Source organism: Sinohyriopsis cumingii, unplaced genomic scaffold (assembly GCF_028554795.1).
Source record: "Sinohyriopsis cumingii isolate HCF-2022 unplaced genomic scaffold, ASM2855479v2 utg002887l, whole genome shotgun sequence".
NCBI classification, from domain to species: Eukaryota; Metazoa; Mollusca; class Bivalvia; order Unionida; family Unionidae; genus Sinohyriopsis; species Sinohyriopsis cumingii.
Window position 1 is genome coordinate 36,505 of NW_028316330.1, and position 20,925 is coordinate 57,429.

At 34.8% G+C, this 20,925-nt stretch overlaps 2 protein-coding genes and 1 long non-coding RNA gene across 7 annotated transcripts in view; 1 reads left to right on the forward strand and 2 right to left on the reverse strand.

Moving 5' to 3' along the window:
- The window catches only part of LOC149769989 (uncharacterized), a 44,575-nt gene extending 33,346 nt beyond the window's left edge, over positions 1 to 11,229 (forward strand). Inside the window, exons 3-4 of the long non-coding RNA XR_016418994.1 lie at positions 9,164 to 9,307; positions 10,959 to 11,229. This is a non-coding gene — a long non-coding RNA (uncharacterized LOC149769989). The remainder of the gene's footprint in view (positions 1 to 9,163; positions 9,308 to 10,958) is intronic.
- Positions 1 to 20,925, reverse strand: part of LOC149769990 (organic cation transporter protein-like) — a 59,105-nt gene that overhangs the window by 22,403 nt on the left and 15,777 nt on the right. For all 4 annotated transcript variants that reach the window (XM_089949568.1, XM_089949569.1, XM_089949567.1 and 1 more), the window contains exons 4-6: positions 18,628 to 18,782; positions 12,748 to 12,916; positions 8,725 to 8,931 (exon numbers count right to left, since the gene is read on the reverse strand). In XM_089949568.1, the coding sequence (XP_089805694.1) occupies positions 8,725 to 8,931; positions 12,748 to 12,916; positions 18,628 to 18,782 (531 nt within the window). The remainder of the gene's footprint in view (positions 1 to 8,724; positions 8,932 to 12,747; positions 12,917 to 18,627; positions 18,783 to 20,925) is intronic.
- Positions 1,941 to 8,291, reverse strand: LOC149769991 (uncharacterized). Of its 2 annotated transcripts, XM_089949564.1 has the most exons (6): positions 7,704 to 8,276; positions 6,946 to 7,141; positions 4,402 to 6,407; positions 3,657 to 3,883; positions 3,257 to 3,434; positions 1,941 to 2,792 (listed from the first exon to the last, which is right to left on the reverse strand). In XM_089949564.1, exons 1-6 carry the CDS (start codon positions 8,179 to 8,181, stop codon positions 2,557 to 2,559), a joined length of 3,321 nt encoding a protein of 1,106 aa, XP_089805690.1. In that variant the 5' UTR covers positions 8,182 to 8,276; the 3' UTR covers positions 1,941 to 2,556. The 2 variants fall into 2 exon arrangements, with proteins under 2 accessions (XP_089805690.1, XP_089805691.1); XM_089949565.1 differs by lacking the exons at positions 1,941 to 2,792; positions 3,257 to 3,434 and having other exon boundaries at positions 3,697 to 3,848; positions 7,704 to 8,291.

The window sequence follows — 20,925 nt, forward strand, 5'->3', positions numbered from 1 at the left end:
ATGTGCATGGGGTTGGCTTATGAACTCGTTATTAATTTCCAATTTTTTTATAAAAATATTTTACCGTTATGGAAAAGCAAGTTCACAAACGCAATTTGTTCTCTGCACTTTGCGCACAAAAAAAATTAATTATCATTTTGGGGAAGAGATCGTGTATGAAATTGAATACAATACGATATATAATACGATTGTGGCATGGTTCCTGAAATTTTAAATACATGTACGTGTATTTTTCTCGTACCCGGAAAAATACTTTTTTTTTTAAAGTAAGAGAAATAGTGTGTAAAACGTTTACTATCATTTTGTGGAAGAATTCGCTTATGAATTCGAATATAATACAATCGAGGCTTGGCTTCTGAAATGTGACAATTTCACCAGGTTTTTGAAGTCTTATGCCAAAATAAACATTATCGGAAATGTTACTTATTACTGGTCCATGAGTAAAGCCAGTAAGTCGTCTTTGTGATTGTCTTCAATTAATTCTGTATAGAATCAATGCTCCAACAATAGCCGACATGTGTTTCTTCTTTAACTGCATACACAACCAACCAGCTGGCAATGCGGTGGTTGATAAAAGATTCTCACAATTTCATAAACATCAATAAACGAAAGCCGCCAACATGTTTTCTGGGCTTGGCGGTGTTATTAGACACAATTAGTTGACCAGTAAATAATTTCCGCTTTATTAGCTGGAAATTGAAAGGGTATGAAATTGTACATGCAATCAGCTTCACATTTTTCTTTAAAAAGTGACTCGTAACCAATGCAGGCCTACTGCACTTAGTTCTCGGGTTTTACATGCGTATGGTGTTTGTTTATGAACTCGTTATTAATTTCCAATTTTTAAAAAAATATTTTACCGTTATGGAAAAGCAAGTTCACAAACGCAAACCGTTCTCTGCACTTTGCGCCATGATTAGTATAGTAGTTTTCACACGTGTCTTTCAATAGTCACAAAATCTGAAGCAAAAGTTACATGTATGCTGAAAGCATGTGTTGATTTGTAATTATTCTGTTGTAGTCGTTAAAACGAATAGGCGTACAAGCGTTGATTATTGGAAATTTGCAATGGATAAATGTACACGGAAACGCATATGAGAAAATTTTAGCAGTATGAAATTTGTACAGACACCGTTCATATATCCTGTAACGTAATGAACCGTACACGTGCTTCGTCTTTCTTAACCTAATTTTGCTGTTAATTTTTTCCATTGAATTCAGACACATAATGATGTGTGACAAAATTATTGAATAGTTTAAATATGTATGCAATTTTTGCAACGGAATTACATATTTTATGGATTAATTTCAAGCCCCGACGGTACGATATCAGATGGCAAGTAAACGGTGTCGATACTACGTTTATGCTATATATTAGATACTGAATTCAAATACAATGATTAAGGGAAAAAATATTGAATATTATAAATCTGTATGCAATTTTTCAGTAGAATTACATGCATTATAGATGAACTGAATGCCATGATGGCACGATAGTAAACGGTGTTGATACCCTATTCATCATATACCATAGACATGAATACATGTATATGTGCCAATGAGTTGTTCTCTCAAAAAAGTAAAATACTGCAAAACCCCCGCATTAACGCGACCCCGATATTAACGCGATCCAATTTTGTGGACCCCAATTATCGCGTTATAGCGGGGTTCCACTGTATTACTAAACCATGAAATATATATCACAATGACCCTATTTTGACTGATTGCTGCAGTACTCCACATAATGCAGGCAGTTACAAAGTTATGTGACTCCTTAATCCATGGATTCTCAAATTTTTTTACCCTAAGGCCGCAATTAAAAATATCTTTGTTTCCCCTTACCCTACCCAACAATTTGAAGTTGGGTAGGTAGGTAGGCTAATAATTTTTTTTTCTCATGAAATTCATGACACTATAAACTGACACATAGGAAACAGAAAAACGATAAATTCAACTTTAATAATAATACTGAAATACAGTAACTCATGAACTGAAATACAGTAACTTGTGAACAAGTTTAAAATGTTTTATAGACTAGATTAGTTTTTGATAAGGGCTATTCCAATAAAAATACTCCCTGCAGGCATTGGCCAGGGTACCAATTTAACAGATTTACTCAAATTTTGAAACATATATTAAATGAGAGTAATTTCAATGAAATATAAAGATACACATGTAAAGGTGCAAGAAGTGTTTTTTTCCGAGTTTTTGAGGAGTGTTGGGTTAAGGTAGATATTTGCTGGAATAACCCTTAGTATTTTTTCTGACTAGGTCAAATGTATAAAAATGTTTTAAAATAATTAATAAAAGTATTTTAAAAGTCTTGAGTATCCTTTCTGACTAGTATCATTGGGTTCAATATATAATAAGACTTAACATATTTGCAAGACCTGTCAAAATGCACAAATATAAAGTTAGACATTGAATAGTGTCTCAAATATGCAGAAACATGTCAATAAAGTAATGTCAGAACACTAAATACATGTAGAAATCTAACTAACAAAAAAGAAACAAACAATGCAAAACATCATTTTAAATGTCACTAAGAGCTGCTGGTTAGTTTTTAACTGGGTTTCGTTTTGGAATGTCCTTTCCAGATGCTAAACATTGCTGGCACACTGGTAGAACAGTACGGAATCTTCCAGTCATTTCCTGGGATTTTTCTGCTCCTATGGCTCCACAATGAGCACAAATATCTGGTCTGCCAATGTTGCTGGCATAGTATGGGAATTCAATGTGTACAGCACAAGACAATTGTAGTCTTACAAACACTTTTCCCTGTAGGATGTCTCCTAAAATATATTAAATAGAACACCAATTATCCAAAATTGAACTTTAATGTCCGAAGGTGACTAGACATGATACACAACAAATAGCATATAGAACCTGAAACTAAATCTGTAAATAATTATCTTTATAAACACAGAGAAACTAGTATAAAAAGATAAATGAGCAACTTGGACTTCACTAAAAATTGGGAGCATGGACCAGGAAACAGGAATACTTGTAAAATAATATTCACATTAAAATTTTAGTGCAATGGCTAGTACTAAGAGAAAATCACAGTTAAAAAAAGCAATATCTGACATGAAAGAGCATTAAAAACTATCTGGGCTCTCTGACAGTGTCAGACATGATTCTAAATCAAGGTAAGAGTCAAACCGCATTCAGTATGTGAAGAGTGTATAGGTATATTTTTGAATAAAGTATTAAGGACTTGGATAAAAGTATAAAATATTAAATCATTAGAACTTACCATCAGGTGTGATAACAGAACCACAAGTATAGTCGTATTTCTCCAAAGTATGTGTCAAAGCTCTCTGGTCTCTTGCTGTTAGTTTCGTCTTAGCGTATATGCATCGTGGTTTTAGACACTCACAGCAGTTAACAGTTTGTCTAACATTCTGTCCCACAAGAATACTGTTTTTACAACCCTGTAAAAAGAAACATAAATATCATCACTTGTGTTTTAAGTGTTGTGTAGTGACATGCCCTCTATTTTGTAACTTATTATGTTACAAGGGGTTCTATTAAAGTTGCAGTTTCTTAAATAACTTTTTTATATACATGTGTTGTTATTATTGCACAATTTATAACTGTTAAATCAATACTTTATAAAACTTCTATATTTTAATAAGATTTATGAACATCCTTACCTGTTGTTCTTGTGCCACAGCAGCTACAGTTTGCTTTAAACTAGACGGCCTGTCCTTATCTGTAGTTTCTTTACCAAGCAGTTCATCAAATGGCTTGTAATGCTGTCCAGTTATGTCTAATATGGGGTCTGGTAACCACGCCCATTCCCTCTCTGGAGTAGGACAGCAACCCTCATCATGACATCTTCTGATCTGAAAGGAGTAATGGCGTTCACGGCAGTGATCAGCTGTAATAAAATACCAAGAGACATGAAAATCTTTTATTTAATAGAAAGGGCTGACATGCAGGGACATTTAACACATCACTTTTGAAAATGAGCCAATAAGTTTAAACTAAGGACTAAATTATGTTTGAGTTATGTTTCATATGAAGAAAAAATGAGAAAATGCACAATGAACGGGTTCCTGGCATAATGTTTAAGAGTAGTGCCCTGGGCCATTAAATTAATATTTCAAAATAATTCCTGTCGACTTACAAAGACAATTTGTATGCAATGTTATTCTATTTTTAAAATTTGTGTATATCTGTAAATAAATCATGATTTATCTGTCAATGTTGAGTTTTTATAATGTAGAAGTCTAACAAATCGGGAGAGCTGCATGTCCACTTTCAGTTTGGAATTATAAAATGCTCTGACACTCACCCTTGAAATTACGGACAGACTGACAAGATACTGCAACTTCAACCCTGGCACTTTCTGAGTGTCGCAAGCAATAAAAATGTTCTGTAGATCTCTGTACTTACCAATAAATTTTTTCAGCTGTGTTGCATGGCTAAGTTGCTGCTGCTGATACTTTCCAACTTTGATGGCAGGGTCTATAAGGGTCACTTCAGCTTCAGCCATTTCAACATCAGCATCCTCTGCTGCTTTAAATACTTTGAAAGACTTTTCCTTAAGTTGGACTCTCTCTGTTCTTGAGGACAGGGTTTTGATCATAGGTTGAACTGACTGTAGCCATTCTGTTTTAATTTGATTGTTTTTTCCAGCTTTTGTTCTGATTTCATTCATACTTCCGCATGTTTTCAGAATTGTTTCTACATCAGATGAGGCAAGCTCTCGTGCAAGTGCAGTGTTTTGGAAGGCAATGTTGAGAAGTGACATAATCCGCTCAGCCGGATTAGTCCAAGAGTGACCTGGTGCAGTTCTGCAGGCAACTAAGAATTCTAACCGGAGTCTTCTGAATAAAACAATCAATGACAACTTTACTGCTCCATATGTGACCCGATGGTCAGGACCACCATCTGTGTACATAAATAAAGCTGGTTTGTTCTCATTTTTAGCTTTCAGAATAGTTTCAAGCTCTACTATGTGACGGAATGGGGTGCTTGCCTGGAAGATACTATCTTTGAATGTAACCAAGACTTGTCCCCTGTAGAATGTTTCTGTTGCATCACCTGGAATATCTACATCAAGTACGACAGAAGGAGTAAGTGAGCCTTTGCTCTGCACATCATGATCAAGACAGGAAAGTACTGAATTCATCGGAACTATGGATTTCTTCCCTCTTACCCCTGTTGAGGTGAAGAGATCAGGTTCTCCAAAGTCCAGCTTAGACTTGTCGTCCATACACACAAAATTACTAATGTCTCTAAATTGTGTTGCATATGCTCTACAATATTTAAAAAGAGCTGAACAGTAGTGATCATCTTGGTGTTGTGCACGAAGTTGCCTGGTCTGTACTTTCAATCTAATAGGTACTCTACCTTTGTATAACTTGGCTACATTTTGATGTGCATTTTTTGGAACAAATGCTAGTAGGACTGATGACTCACTGGGAATATTGGTTCCTTCTGGTACTTTACTTTTCACCTGCTCTATCATATCCCTAACAGACAAAAAACGTGAAATATGCTCTGTATTGTGTCTCCTCTCATCTGCAGCAACCATGTCCTGAATCTCCTTTTCAAGGGTCTGAAAAAATACATTGAAAGTGTCATTAGGTCTACCCTTATTTAAGTGACGTAAATCTACCACAAGATCAGGATCAATCCCCAAAACAGAAAGACGTACTCGGTTATCTATTTCCTTATTTTGATCTGCTGAAGCATCATTTGTAAAGGTTGTGTAGATAGACCGCAAAATGTGTGGAGGTATAATGGTTCCAGCAATATTTCCGTAAGCATTGAAGAACTCCTGTCTCATTTGTCTTGTGTGATATTCAGGCAGTTTACTGCGTAAGCTGTGCAAAACTTGGTTGTCTCTCATAAACATTTCCGAAGAAGACATCCCATCTTCAGGAATTCTCCAGATAAAAGAAATCGCCCCAATCCCTCCACCAGGGTCGTACCTTAACATATGTACTGGTATGGTCAGACAAAGTTTCTCAAAATATCTAAATCGTTGTTCTGGCCCTTTAAATGGTTCATTTAAATGCAAATCTTCATCAAAGAAGAGAGGTTGAAACATTGCCATCTGAGATACCTGACCATCCAATCGACTGTAACATGGTAGGATTTCATCTTGTCTAGGACGATGTGCAATGGAGAGATTGGAATCAATCTGACGAACTGGATTCATTTGTAATTGTCGTGATATCTGTTTTTCATTTGCTTTTTCTAAATAATCTGCATAAGACTGTAAACATCCAGTTAAGGTTTCAATGTCACCTCTTATGGTCCAATGCTGTGTAAAAGGTCTTGAGATTAGCCTGAATAAACACTGGACTTGTAACTTCAGATCTTTTGCAGTAAGCTGTGGACGTTTTTGCTTCTTTCTTTTATAATCATTAGCACCATCAAACTTTAAAAACCTGTAAAAAAGGTAAGTTACAACAAAATTACTGAACAAGGATAATCAATCTCTGACAAATGTCACAGAAAAGTAAAGTAAGCAAAATGGAGGTTACTACATGTACATAATGGAGAAATTGACAACCGCAATGGTCCTGACTTTGTACAGGCTTAAATGAAACCGTGGAAGGTTGAACCAGATTTTATGGTGCTATAAAACCACCCTCTTCCATCGCAATATTAGGGTTGGGTAGCAACACAAACGAAATAAAAAAGTCAAGTGTTCAACCAATTTTTTAAATCTTATGACATTGAACCTTTATTTTAATCAGCTTACCAAATATTAAAAAGTCTATGTCATATTTTCCTTTAACGTGAGATAGTATTGCTTGCTCAGTTTTATCATTGAAAATCAAAAAAAAAAAAAACTATGGACATTAAGACACTTACTATTATTAAATTTCTCTAGAATTATGTGTTGCAGGAATGTTTGTAATAAATATACATTGAATAAAGATTAATCTTTTACTTCAATTTAATATTATCAAAGATAAACACCTCTCCGGGATGTGCTTGATTCTTGTCAGGTGGGCCGCTCTCTCTTCTATTGTGGACATGTTGCCACTTATGTACCACAAAGCATTTACTAGCACCAGGACTTGTTCAGATATACTCTGGTGGGACATGCTTCCAGGAAATTTGTCTCCACATTCTATCATATCTTTGACTATGCCGTTAAACAACTCATCTTTAGCTGAAAAAATGGAATAAAAAAAACCTTTCACTGAGATGGAATGGCCAGCTTTACTGATAGATAATATTAAATGAGATATGAGATGTGGAATAAGTGTACATGGCACACAAAAAACAGACAGCAGTCTTCAATGTGACACCAGTTACTGTTGGCTGTCTTGCAATCGTGCCCCATGGCAGATAAAATTCAAAACCTTGAATCTAATATCAACAAACGGATTTCATAATTAATAGACTTTAACACTGCCATATTCATTATGCACTGCAGGTATCAAAATAATGTTTTAATCATGTTTATGTATGTCTTTAATGTTTTTATTGTCTGCTTTTGTTTTGTATGTTATATATGTATAGTTTTTGCTATATTGTGTATGCTCTGTGTTTATTGTCGGTCAAAGCTTAAACATTTGTACTTGACAAACAGACTTTAAATATATTATTAGGAAGGCAGTAAAAATTCTAGAAAGATTGCAGTTGTCAGAGGGTGCATGAATTCATTTCTAATAACTGTCAGACAGATGTTTGAAAATAACATTATTTCATATAAAAAAAATTGTTTATACCAGTGAAACGCTCAGCATTTGTGTCCTTAAGTTGTGGTAGCTTTGTTGCCACGGAAGTAGACATTAAAACAGAAAAGGCAGTCCGTGCAGGTGGTGCTTGTTGATTTTCTGTACTAGTAGTAGTTGAGGAAACATCATCCAACCCAACACTTTCATCACGGGTCACCGTAAATGTAACATATTTCAGTCGCTGATTAAACTTTTTCACCACATGCAGACCTTCGTGAAGGTCTGGATGAAAAGTCATCGTTCCATCCAGTTTGTCTGATAAACTGACGTTCAGTACATCTGCTTTATGAGGGCGAAAGTCTGTATCATTGGTAATGTCGTGATATACATCATCCCATGTACACTCCATTGAGTATTCTAGTATTCTGTTGTTACAAATTTTTTTGTTTGATTTCCCGCATTTCGCGATTACGCTTACACATATAATGAAATCTTCTTCGTATTTTCTTTTGCCGGCCATGCCGGTCATGATGCTTTTCCTATCTAATTTAAACACCTTGCAACAAACGTTTTTCGCGCGCTAGTGACATCGATTTTGTTGACTGCATGAAAATATGGATCGCACAACGAAACGAAACGAAAAAACGAACTTTTGAACAAAACGAAAAAAAACAAAACAAATACTATCACAAATTTTTCAAAAATTTTTTTTCAGTCGGCGGATTTTAAGAGGGTCGGTCGGGTAAGGGGAAACAAACTTAATTTTAATTTTGGCCTAAGCCCACTTGAGAGGTCACTGAATACTGAATACACCCACCAGAACTAAGCCTGTGGACGACAAGTGAGCCACAACCTATGCCATAAGCAACAATAGCTGACAAAGTCAGCTAAATGCAAATATTGATGTACATGTCCGGATGCTGTAGTGCTGCACACAGACGGACATCACAAATCCATAATACAAAATTGCTCTGCAATCCAGGCGAAATTGTTGAATATACCGTTGGAAAAGTGTTACCTGAAAATTCTACTATTATGCAAGACAAAAATGTCAAAGCCTCTACATACGTACCAGTTCAGGAAAACAATGATAGTTCTGACTGCCATGCCACATGTGCTGAAGATGTGCCAAATTTGAGTCTTTTCTTCTGGTTTCAGGCTCAGTTGAACCATTTCTGGCATTTTTCTACCATTAAAGGTTGCCATTTGCTTCAATATTACATTAGCTTCGTCGTATCGACCTTTGGACATTAGCCAGCGTGGTGACTCCGGTATAAACCTATATCAACATAAAAGAAAATATGCATGTATACTATAACAAAATATTTAATCACAATACTTTCTTCTCTTTTGGTATCTTAACTTTCAAAGTTTTTAAAATTTGGCAGATTTCCAGGTTCCGCATATTACCAATTCCAGCAACTGAATGTTCAGCTGATTCCAATTTTTATGCATACATCAGCATTATTATCTCATCTATTCACTGTATTCTGAATACATTTAACTTCCAGGAGTTAGACCGCTACTGTGGCCTAAGTGGTTAGAGCATATGTCTCGGATGCAGGAGGTCACAGGTTCGAACCCAAGCTGAGTCATACCAAAGACTTACAAAAATGGTACTAACAGCTGCCTCGCTAGGCACTCATCAATAAAAGGTTAGTGTTAGGACTAATTGGTCTAGAGTCATGATAATGTGATTGGGTGGGACATAATGCTACATGTCTGTGGCATCATGCCCCAGTGCTAGACACAATTAACTGCCACACTGCAGACACTGCAGCGATACAAGTGAGAAATTGTTAAAGCAATGTTTTAAAAATTTCCAAATCCAAATCCAAATAACTTCCAGGTGTTATTCTAGGATGCACATTTTCATGATTGATGCCATTCTCTTCATGCCAATTTTGTTTGTTTACATAACCATGTTTACTTTTAATTTGATATCCAGTAATTTATTCTATATCACATCACTCAGCCAAACTTTGGTGTCTGGTATCTGGTAATTTTATCATTCATGACTTCACTCAGCCTAACTTTCGTGACTGGTATCTTGGTAATTTATCGTACATGACTTCACTCAGTGACTGATATCTACAATTATTCTGGTCAGACTCAATTTCATGTGGGACTAAAAGCAGGCATTATATTTGGTTGTTCTTGTATAAAATTGCTGTGTTCAACATCAGGCTGTCTCACTTAGTACACATTGATAAGAAGATCTGTGTAAAGGTGGCTGCCAATATACTAGTTATCAATGTTGTACCCATAGCAACTAATTACCTTTATGATATGATTTATCATGACTTATAAAACTGTACCAAAAAGGATAAAATGTGTTTCTGTTGTCAAAATTGTTCAAGGCATGCAAAGATGGATCCAGTGGCAATTTTCAAATTGTTCTAGGCTTGCAAGGATGGATCCAATGGCAATTTTCAAATTGTTTGGGGCTTGCAAAGATGGATCCAATGGCAATTGTCAAATTGTTCAAGGCTTGCAAAGATGGATCCAATGGCAATTGTGAAATTGTTCTAGATTTGCAAGGATCGATTCAATGGCAACAGTAAAATTGTTCAAAGCATGCAAAGATGGATATAGTGGCAACTGTTGAACATGTTTATGTCATAGCATGCAAGGAAATTTCCCCGAAAACAAATTTAAAATGATGCACTCTGAACTCTAGATCTGGAGTGTATTTGGTTTTTTTTACGCAACCCAACTGTCTTAAAACAAATAAATTTTGTAAAGTGTTTAAATTACAAAAAACAATTTCATTTTAAGCATCAAGTCCAAACCTGTCAGTGTACAGATCCTGCTTATATTCCATATTTTACTATTGTGTGTTGGATCAATACAAAGCATACTATTAGAACAAATTTCCTGACATTTCATGCACATTCAATATAATGCACTTCTTTATAAAAATCATTACAGCTGTACTGTGGTACTTGCTAAAGACCTTGTGACCAATATTAGAATAAAAATCTGCAAAAAAAACAGAAATAAATATTTTTGGTATTCTTAACATTCATTAGCTGAAAATATGAACTGTACACTACTGTAGTTGAATTGCACATCAAATATATGATAATATGGGTTGAAAAACAAGATCATAAAGCTTTGTATTATATCTTCCATTTTTAAACAACATTATGTGACATATATTTACATAAACTAAAATCATTACGCTACAGCTGACTGGCCTTCCATCTCCTGTAACACTGTACATTCATCAAAAAGTTTTAATATTTCTCATTATACTGTAGTTTGGAGTATAACAATAGTCAGTTCTGTTTCTTTTTATCACAGCTCCACTGATACCACCCCCCAACAAGACACATACATGTAGTTACTGAAGACTTGATTATTCTTGCTATACTGCAGATCAGTATATAATGCTGTCATCGGTTACGGATCCTCACTACTGCATTATAACAATGGACAGCTGTTCTTGATGACCATAAGAACATTCACTCAAACAGAGTTGCATAATTAACCAGAACCAAAAACAGTCTTGGTTACCAAATCATTTTCTGCATTATAAAGTGTATACTTAATGTCTTGATGATTAAAATCCAGTCTGGCACCATAAGTCTGTTTTATGGTATTTACAAAATACTCCAATGAATTTTTTAAAATGCTGTTAGTTCATCCCAAACCAGGAAGTAAAATACCTGATTCATAATATCCCATCTACAGCTTTGTCTTTCAAGCTTCCTTGCAAGTATGAAAGGCCAGTCTATTGTTCAATATTTATTTTTAATTTCCCCCAGTTTTGCACACCAGATTCTAAAGGCAGGCGACACTGTGTCCCCCTCCCTCAAATCATATTTTACTGGAACACTTACATTATTGCAAAGAGAGTTTTATCATGTGTTTAAGTACAGTAGATTTTACAAAACCCCACACCTCAAAGTGAGGGACTTAATCCTTTCCACTTTGCTCCACTATAATGCTTCATGGTGAAGGGATAAATACCTATATATAACTGCTGCACCTTGGCAGGAACACCAATGGCAACTCAATGGAGGAGGGGCTGGTTGACATTACTGATTGACATTTGAACAGTCAATGAATAAAAACCAAAGACTGAGACATCCAGAGTGATTTAAAACCAGATACCAAAGAATCAATCATCTTTATTTTGATCATATATATGGACAATAAAGAAAATTATTTTCAAACAAAATCTTGTATATTCAGTACATGTATATTTAGAAAAGCTGACAGACTTCATCTGTAAAAATTTTACACATTAACTTTACTTTACTTTACTCAAAGAAATCTAAGCAAACATGGGAACCAACATGAGAGGCACACCTTAATGAGCTTCTTTTAAACAGAATAATTTTATCAGATTGTTCCAAAGAAAAGACAATAGGTAGATAAAACTTCTAATTCATAATGATTAAAACATAATTTGTAACTTTATTTAACCAACATAAAAACCAAAATTTACTGTGTTTAAAAATAAACTGGACTTTATAATCATCACTGCTTGGTCTCATAATCCTAAATCTTGCAGCCTACATTTTCCTGATATGAGATTTCAAAACATCATATGATACAGCCTACATTTTCCTGATATGAGATTTCAAAACATCATATGATACAGCCTAAATTTTCCTGATTCGAGATTTCAAAACATCATATGATACAAAGAACACATGTTGACCAAAAGATTTGGTGATCATGTGATTAAGCAACGCTGAATTATAGATTAAAATCTGTTTGTACATACTGGATAATTGACTAAACTATTGGCTCATTAAGGTTACAATTATATCTTAACTGTTATGTCCGAGAAGATAATTATTCCACCTGTTAATTTCAGTCAGGTAGGGTTTGATACAAGGTTGATTATTTGTTTCTGAGACCGTGTGTAAAGTGAATACCCTATGGCAAATTTCATGGTTTTGATAAAGCAAGTGCTCTGACCTCTCACCCTACCTAACTGTCCAAATATTGAACATCATCAGGATTAATTTGGAATACAACACAAGTATAAACTGTAAAATTATTTTTCTTTGACATATGAGAGAGAGAGAGAGCATGAGAAAGAGAGTGTGAGAAAGAGATAGAGAGATATTGTACTTACCATAAGACAACAAGGAATGGGACAAAGGGGAAAGAGATAGCCATTTTTAGATGTCTCCAGTGACGTATGAAAAAGGCAATACCACACAGCAGGGTGATCCCAACAACCCACATGATATGAGTGGCTGCACCCATCATGGCCCTCTTAGATGGTCCCACCAGCTCAATCACTGAAAGGGCAAGTTGAAAGCAAAATCATACAAATTCATAAGCACAGAAAGACAAATATGGTGATCTCCTGTTGCTATGCATTCCATTAACCATCTGCCTTTGTCTGGGAACAGTTCCAATGGCAATTTTTCATTATCATTATTCCTATACTTGTCATGAAACTCAGCATATAGCTTCATCCTTAGATCTTGTCCCATGTGAAAATGGCTCCCCTCAAAAAACAATATGGACATCAAATAATGGCCATCTTGAAAATCTTCTTATCACTACTGGATGGATGGTCATATTGACATGGGGTTTTCTCTAAAAGACTTTTTTATGACTTGTAGATGACCCTAGATGAAACTGATTGGCAAATACAACCTCTAATATGGCCAACATGGCTGTTCTCATGAAAATATTATGACTACTACTGAAAGAATGGTCGTATCAACATGGCATTGACATTAAAACACTTCTTGTAATAAGTAGTTGCTTCAAGCATAAATGATGCTGATCTAATGTCCAAACAGGCAACAAAAACAGCCATCTCAACAATTTTGTTATAACTACTCCTCCAGAAAGAATGCTGGCACTGACAAGGAAATTTCACAAAATCAATTATTGCAATATGTAAAGGTCCTGAATGGAAATGATGGAAATCTGACCACTATATCCATGCAACTGTAAAAAATGTTGAAAATCAGTCTCCTTGACAAATCTGACCAATATATCCATGCTATTGTAAACATGTTTGAAAACCAGTCTCCTTGACATTGGGACCAAGTCGATGATCACTATTTGCATATCTGTACTTCACTGAGAATATGAAAACAATGATTTGTACATGTACCAATGAATGTGGACTAGATATTGTTATTTAGATCAAAAGTTTGATTCCAGTTTTTTTTCATGATGGCTTGTAAGCAAGATAGCACAAACAAGTATGAATAGATTTTTTATCAAACACAGTTAACAAGCTTAATGGATAGATGGACACTGGATGACAGACTATCAATACACTCTTCTTGTCTTTGACTGGTAAAGCGCTATCAATGGATTTGTTATACCCCAACCTCCAGAGGCAGATTTTGTGATTGGCAGACAATACTGTATGACTGACAGAGGCAGGGGTATATTCACCCCCCATCTCTTCAGAGTTAAATTTTGTGATTCACATAGGAAGGGGTATAATGACCCCAAGGCAGACTATGATTGACAGAGGAAAGGACATATTTATGAAACCAAATTTCCCACCATTACTGAGTTTCTTTTTGATAAGGCCAATTAGTTACCATGGTTACCATGTGGTAGTTTATTTGATGCTGAGCTAGAACCAAGAATGAATATTAAATTTTACAGATGTGCATTTGTATTTTTCTAATAAAGGAACAAAATCTTCATCTAAAAATGGGGTTTTCTTAATGATTGATAGAAAAGGTTTAACACCTTTACAGAAAATGAAAGAATTTTATTATGTACATGTATATCAATAATCTCTTTAAATTTTATTTATAGCTGTAAATTGCAGTGATTACCTTTAGTTGAAATTTTATACGTGCACATGTATTAAGAGTGCGATATTGCCTAAGATATATAAATAGATGCTTATACATGTTTATAGTTACTGATAATAAAATTGTTGGTAAATATGTTGACAAGTTTCATGCTGTTTACCAATGGACAGTTTGGTTTGGTGGGTTCTTAGAAGAATTAAGTTAATTCCCTTTGGATGTGTTAAATCATGCAAGTTCCCTTACAATGCTGGAGATCAGCAATTTGTCACATAGGAGTAGTGACAATTTGCATTACCCTTTTGCCTGTATAAAAGTAGCTAGGACAGGACAACTGTATCATTCTTATTTCTTCTGTTCTTGTTGTAAAGTTATGTCTGAAAACATCATTGTATGTTGCATTTAGATGTTATCTGAGAGGAGAAATTCGTTTGGATTATTACATGGAAATGGAAAGTCCTCATTGGACTATAATATTATTTTGGAACTAATGTGAAGGAGTTCTGGATGTCATTCTGACAATCCAAGACTGATGGGAGACCAGTATATTCTTGGATCTAAAATTTATATCAAACATTTCATTCTTCTGGACTTCAAATGAACTTTTTTGGAAGCATTTTGGTTTCATAATACTGTTGTTGTTGTTGGGTTTAACGCCATTTTTAAGCACATGATAGGCTATGTATGGCAGCCAGTATTAATGGTGGAGGAAGAACCTGGGGAAACCCTGGGAAGAATCACCGACCTACGAGAAGCTACTGGCAAGCTTTCTCACATACCCACATCATAATACTGTAAGTTCCTCTTAAATTTTCATTTTATAACACTGATAATTTAATTGTCTGGTAGGTTTTACAAAACTTTGTGCTTTCAGTTCACCCCATTATTTAGTTTATGACCATAGCGTCATAACAATCAGAACTAATCTCAGTATACTTTTAACGCACCACTTAATGAATTAACACACTAACTGACAAATGCATAGTCAATTCAGTTTTCATCATTTACCATTTGATGGTAAAAGCTTACAATTTCTGTACAAAATTTACAAAATAGTACTAAATGGCATGTAACTGGAGAAGCATAGATTTTCATACACCCTGACCCTAAAAGCATATGTCAGTCTTGTAAACTCTAATTCCCTCTTATTTATAAACAGTTTCTTTTAACCATACCTACTTTATCCTATCAACAGACCTTTTGTAATCATACTAAATGTATCCTATCAACAGTCCTTTTGTAATCATATTAACTGTATCCTATCAATAGTCATTTTGTAATCATACTAAATTTATCATGCCAATAGTCCTTTTGCAATCATACTAAATTTATCAGATCAATAGTCCTTTTGTAACCAAACTAAATTTATCATGCCAATAGTCCTCTTGTAATCATACTAAATTTATCATGCCAACAGTCCTTTTGTAATCATACTAAATTTATCATCGCAATAATCCTTCTGTATTCATACTAAATTTATCATCCCAATAATCCTTTTGTAATCATACTAAATTTATCATCCCAATAATCCTTTTGTATTCATACTAAATTTATCATGCCAATAGTCCTTTTGTAATCATACTAAATTTATCATCCCAATAATCCTTTTGTATTCATACTAAATTTATCATGCCAATAGTACTAAAAAATTTATTCTATCAATAGTCCTTTTGTAATCATACTAAAAAATTTAGTTTTCTATTAGAGCCTGATCAAGAGTCCCATGTTATACATTAGAGCCCCATAAAAAATCCGTTATCTATTAGTCTCATCAAGAGTCTATGTCATCCATTAGAGTCCCACCAAGAGTCCATGTGTTATTTATTAGTGTCCCATCAAGAGTCCCAGTGTTACCTATCAGTGTCTCATCAAGAGTCTATGTGCTATCTATCTTAACTTTTTCATAATGTGGGTAAGGCCCATGGCAGTTTTCTTCACGCATTTCTAAAAGTCTAGAACTCTATCCATGAAGTCCAAGTGAAAAAACAGACTTTCCTTGCACCGTCCAGGACCGTGTCCAAGAGGTTGCAACACACACACACACACACCATAAAAACCTCCTGGAATATGACCCAGAGGTCATAATACTTGAAACCTCCCAACCTTCCTGGATAGTGACCCAGAGGTCATAAACTGTGTACCCTTCCAACCCTCCTTGACAGTGACCAATGTCACACACACACACCTCCATTATATATAATGTCTCATCTTGCTATGACTGTATAAATAAAGTTTGGTAAAAAAAGTGAGTTAAGAAAATCTCACAATAATTGCAATTTTGGTACAGTTGACACATTGGACCCCTTCCCAGGAATCCAAGGACTGGAGAAAGAGCCCAAAATTACACCTCTTACAGATGACTGCCACATAGGTAACCTACATACCAAGTTTTGTGAATTTACATCCACTGTATGATGAGAAGACAGACTTATGGACAGTAATATGGATGGAAGTTATCAAATTAAATTAACCTATTTAAATACAGTGGAAGCCTGCTATAACGCGATAATTTGGGTCCAAAAAATTGGATCGCAATAATAGTGGGGTCACGTTAATGCGGGGTTTTACTGTATTTACTTTCTACAGAGAACAATGCATTGGCACATATACATTTATTCATATCTAATGTATATCATGAATAAGGTATCAACACCATTTACTATCATGCCGTCGTGGCATACAATTCATCCATAATGCATGTAATTCCATTGAAAAATTGCACACATTTAAAATGTTCAATAGTTTTGTCACAGATCCTTGTATCTGAATTCAACATCTAATATATAGCATGGACAGAGTATTAATACCGTTTACTTACCGTTTGATATCATACCATCGTGGCCTGCAGTTAATCCATTATACATGTAATTCCATTGCAAAAATTGTATACATATTTAAACTATTCAGTATTTTGTCATAGACTATTATGTGTCTGAATTCAATGGGAAAAATTAACAGCAGAATTAGGTTAAGAAAGACGAAGCACATGTACGGTTCATTACGTTCCAGGGTCTATGAATGGTGTCTGCAAAAATTTCATATTGCTAAAGTTTTATCATATTCTTTTCCATGTACCTTTATCTATCATAAACTTCCATTAATTAACACTTGTATGCCTATTCATCTGAATGACTACAGCAAGAATAATTAACAAACAACACATGCTTTCAGCTTGCATATAACTTTTACTTCAGATTTTGTGAATATCGAAAGAAACATGTGAAAAATACTTTTATAAAGATTTTTAAGCTGAATGCATGTACAATTTCATACCCTTTCAATTTCCAGCTAATAAAGTGGACATTATTTACTGGTCAACTGATTGCGTCTAATAACACTGCCAAGCCCAGTAAACACGTTGGCGGCTTTCATTTTTTGATGTTTATTAAATTGTGAGAATCTTTTATCAACCACCGCATTGTCTGCTGCTTGGTTGTGTATGCAGTTAAAGAAGAAACACATGTCGGCTATTGTTTGAGCAATGATTGTATACAGAATTAATTGAAGACAATCACAAAGACGACTTACTGGCTCTACTCATGAATCAGTAATAAGTAACATTTCCGATAATGTTTACTTTAGTATAACACTTCAAGAACTGGTGAAATCGTTAAATTTCAGAAGCCACACCACGATCGTATTATATTCGAATTCATATGCGATCTCTTCCCCAAAATGATAATACATTTTTTTTTAAAGTCACTTTAAGAAAAAATATTTTTCGGGGTTTGAGAAAAATACACATACATGTATTTAAAAATTTCAGGAACCATGCCATGATCGTACTATATTCAAATTCATGCACGATCTCTTCCCCAAAATGATAATAACAATTTTTATACACTATTTCATGTACTTTAAGAAAATATATTTTTTCATGTGCGAATGACTATATGAAATTTTGGGAGCCATGCCACAACCGCGTTATATCTGAATTCACGTCATCGCAGGGCGCGTTATAGTGGGGTTGCACTGTATGTAGGGTCTCAAATTATAGTAACCCAATTAAATGTTACAGGTATCAAATTATATTATCATTAGATATATATATACTTTAAAAGGTGTTATGTATTTTCCATAATTTGTTCCCTATCTTTAATTCTGAAAGTAACTCTGTTGAACAAATTGTGAACATACTGTGTAGGAACAGATTTACATGTGGACAGTTTGTTGAATGTTTCTGAGTTTCTGTGCATTTGTTCCCTCCTCTTTCTTACCAAGAGAATAGAAAGAAAGGAAGAGTCCTGCATCTGCAAATCCTGTTAACAACTGTAGTGCAACATAGAGCAGGAAGTTTGGCGCCCAGGCGGTGATTATAGCACTGATGGTTATTTGAACAAGGCTAATAAAATAGGAACTTTTTCGTCCAATTCTGAAACAAAAAAATGCTGTTATTTTAAAGATAATATCTTATAATGCAAGAATGAGAACAATAGAAGAGGCCCAAGTGGGCCTGATATCAATAACCTGACTGACATTTACATCAAAGATTAATGCTGGTCAGTTGACCAAGAAATTTGCTTTTTTATGACTCTTTTGAACAACTGAAGACATTTTCTCTCTCTAGTAATGGTGGCCATATTGGATGGCAGACTGACATCACCTGTACAATCTTGAAACTGATTTACATTTTTTTTTCGTTATTAGTAATGGTTATCAAATTTGATAACAAATTGGCATCATATGTATAAATATTAAAGCCTTTATGATAGGACTCTTTCTGTCAAATCTTGTAAAACTATTCAGAGGTCTCTCAGTAGAAGTCATTTAAAGTTATTTTTTATTTCTCTGCTGTGTTGTCAACAGTAATTAAGCGTCTACAAAGAAGACAATCTTTGCAAAGGAATTTCTACTTCCTGCTAAAAACACAAATGCAAAGAAAATTAACCCATTATATATATATATATATATACACACACACACACACACACACACACACACGGGAGCCCTGAGTGGCAGAGTGGTCTAAATCGCTCTCCGTTATGGATCAGTGCCATCTCACCTCTGTCTGCGTGGGTTCAAGTCTCGGATTCAATGTGGGTATGTGAGAAAGTTTGCAAGTAGCTTCTCATGGGTCGGTGGTTCTTTCCAGGGTTTTCCCAGGTTCTTCCTCCACCATTAATACTGGTCGCCATGTATAGCCTATCATGTGCTGAAAAATGGTGGGTTCATCACAATAAAACAATTGAAAAGTAAATGTCCATATTAGTCTCTTCTGGCTCAAAAACTGATGGTTCAGTGAGTACCTATTTTAACACAATGTATGTGGCAAAGAAAGCATTCAAGGTTTATGGTACTCAGCTGAACTGCAATGTGATCTGTTTAGTGGCCATTAGTGTAATGTGTTTAAATGTTACCCCTAACTTGAAGAAAATTTAATTTATTTTTAAGATATGTTAGTTTGGAATTAAAAGTAATTCAGAAAACCTACATATTTATTATAATAAATGCTGGTAGATAATGAATTTGCACTAACGTTAAATGATAGCAAGATCATGAATGGTAAATTCCATGATGCAGTTTATTTCAGGTGCACCAGGTATTCAAACATCTTAATTTTTTTCACAAGTTAATTGAGCACATGATAAAATGTTTAAATGGAAAATTCCAAGATGCCACTCATTTCATACATATGATAATGCAAAGTGTCCAAGGAAAATACAGGGCAGTCCACAAAGTTTAAACTGTCAAAGCTAAGTAGAATATTTTATTTTTATAGCAGAATTAGTCCATTATTGTACTCTTATTTTCCTTTAAGCCTCTAAAATGTTGTGTCCCCTATACACCGCTCCCTCGATAACTCGCGCCCGGATAACTCGCGATCCCGCTTATAACGCGGTGTCCGTCTTGGCTCCCGATTTTTTCCAGACAAAATGTATTTAAAATATCTTTAAAATATGCTGAACATGAAAAAAATTACGATAAGAATTGATAAATTAAACCTTGATACATTGCTCGTTTTATCATCGAAAATGGTGATTAATGCCCGTAAAAATATAATCCATATTTGCAATTTGCAAGCTCTCGAGAAGAGTTAATTTCAGAGATCTCGAAAACGCTTAATTACGCGTATTTGGACGCCAATTTTTGATCTGGGACGCAGAAAATAACTGAGGCTGGAGTCCTCCGTACGCATGTAATAGGTGCGCGGGAAAATTCAAAGATTTGCCGGTCCTGTTTCAGCCACCTGCTTTGTGGGAAAATGTGTTGATCAGTTCACTGTGCTGATATTTATAATGACAGAATTCAGTGACTGAAAGACTCTTTGATGTACTGTTGCTATTTCATAAGAGTACATTAAAAAAAAAAAAAAAAACATGATGCAACAGCTAGGCGGCTAGTTCAAAGGCTTTGACTTGGCGGCCGAGTGAGAAAATATACTGATATTTAGTGATTGAATTCAGAGGCAGAAAGACCCAGTTTTAAAATCCTAGCGAGACCTCTGTTTAAAGATATCATATATTATGTAAGTTTTTAGGATAAATAGTTGTCATTATTCTGTAAATAAACAGTCT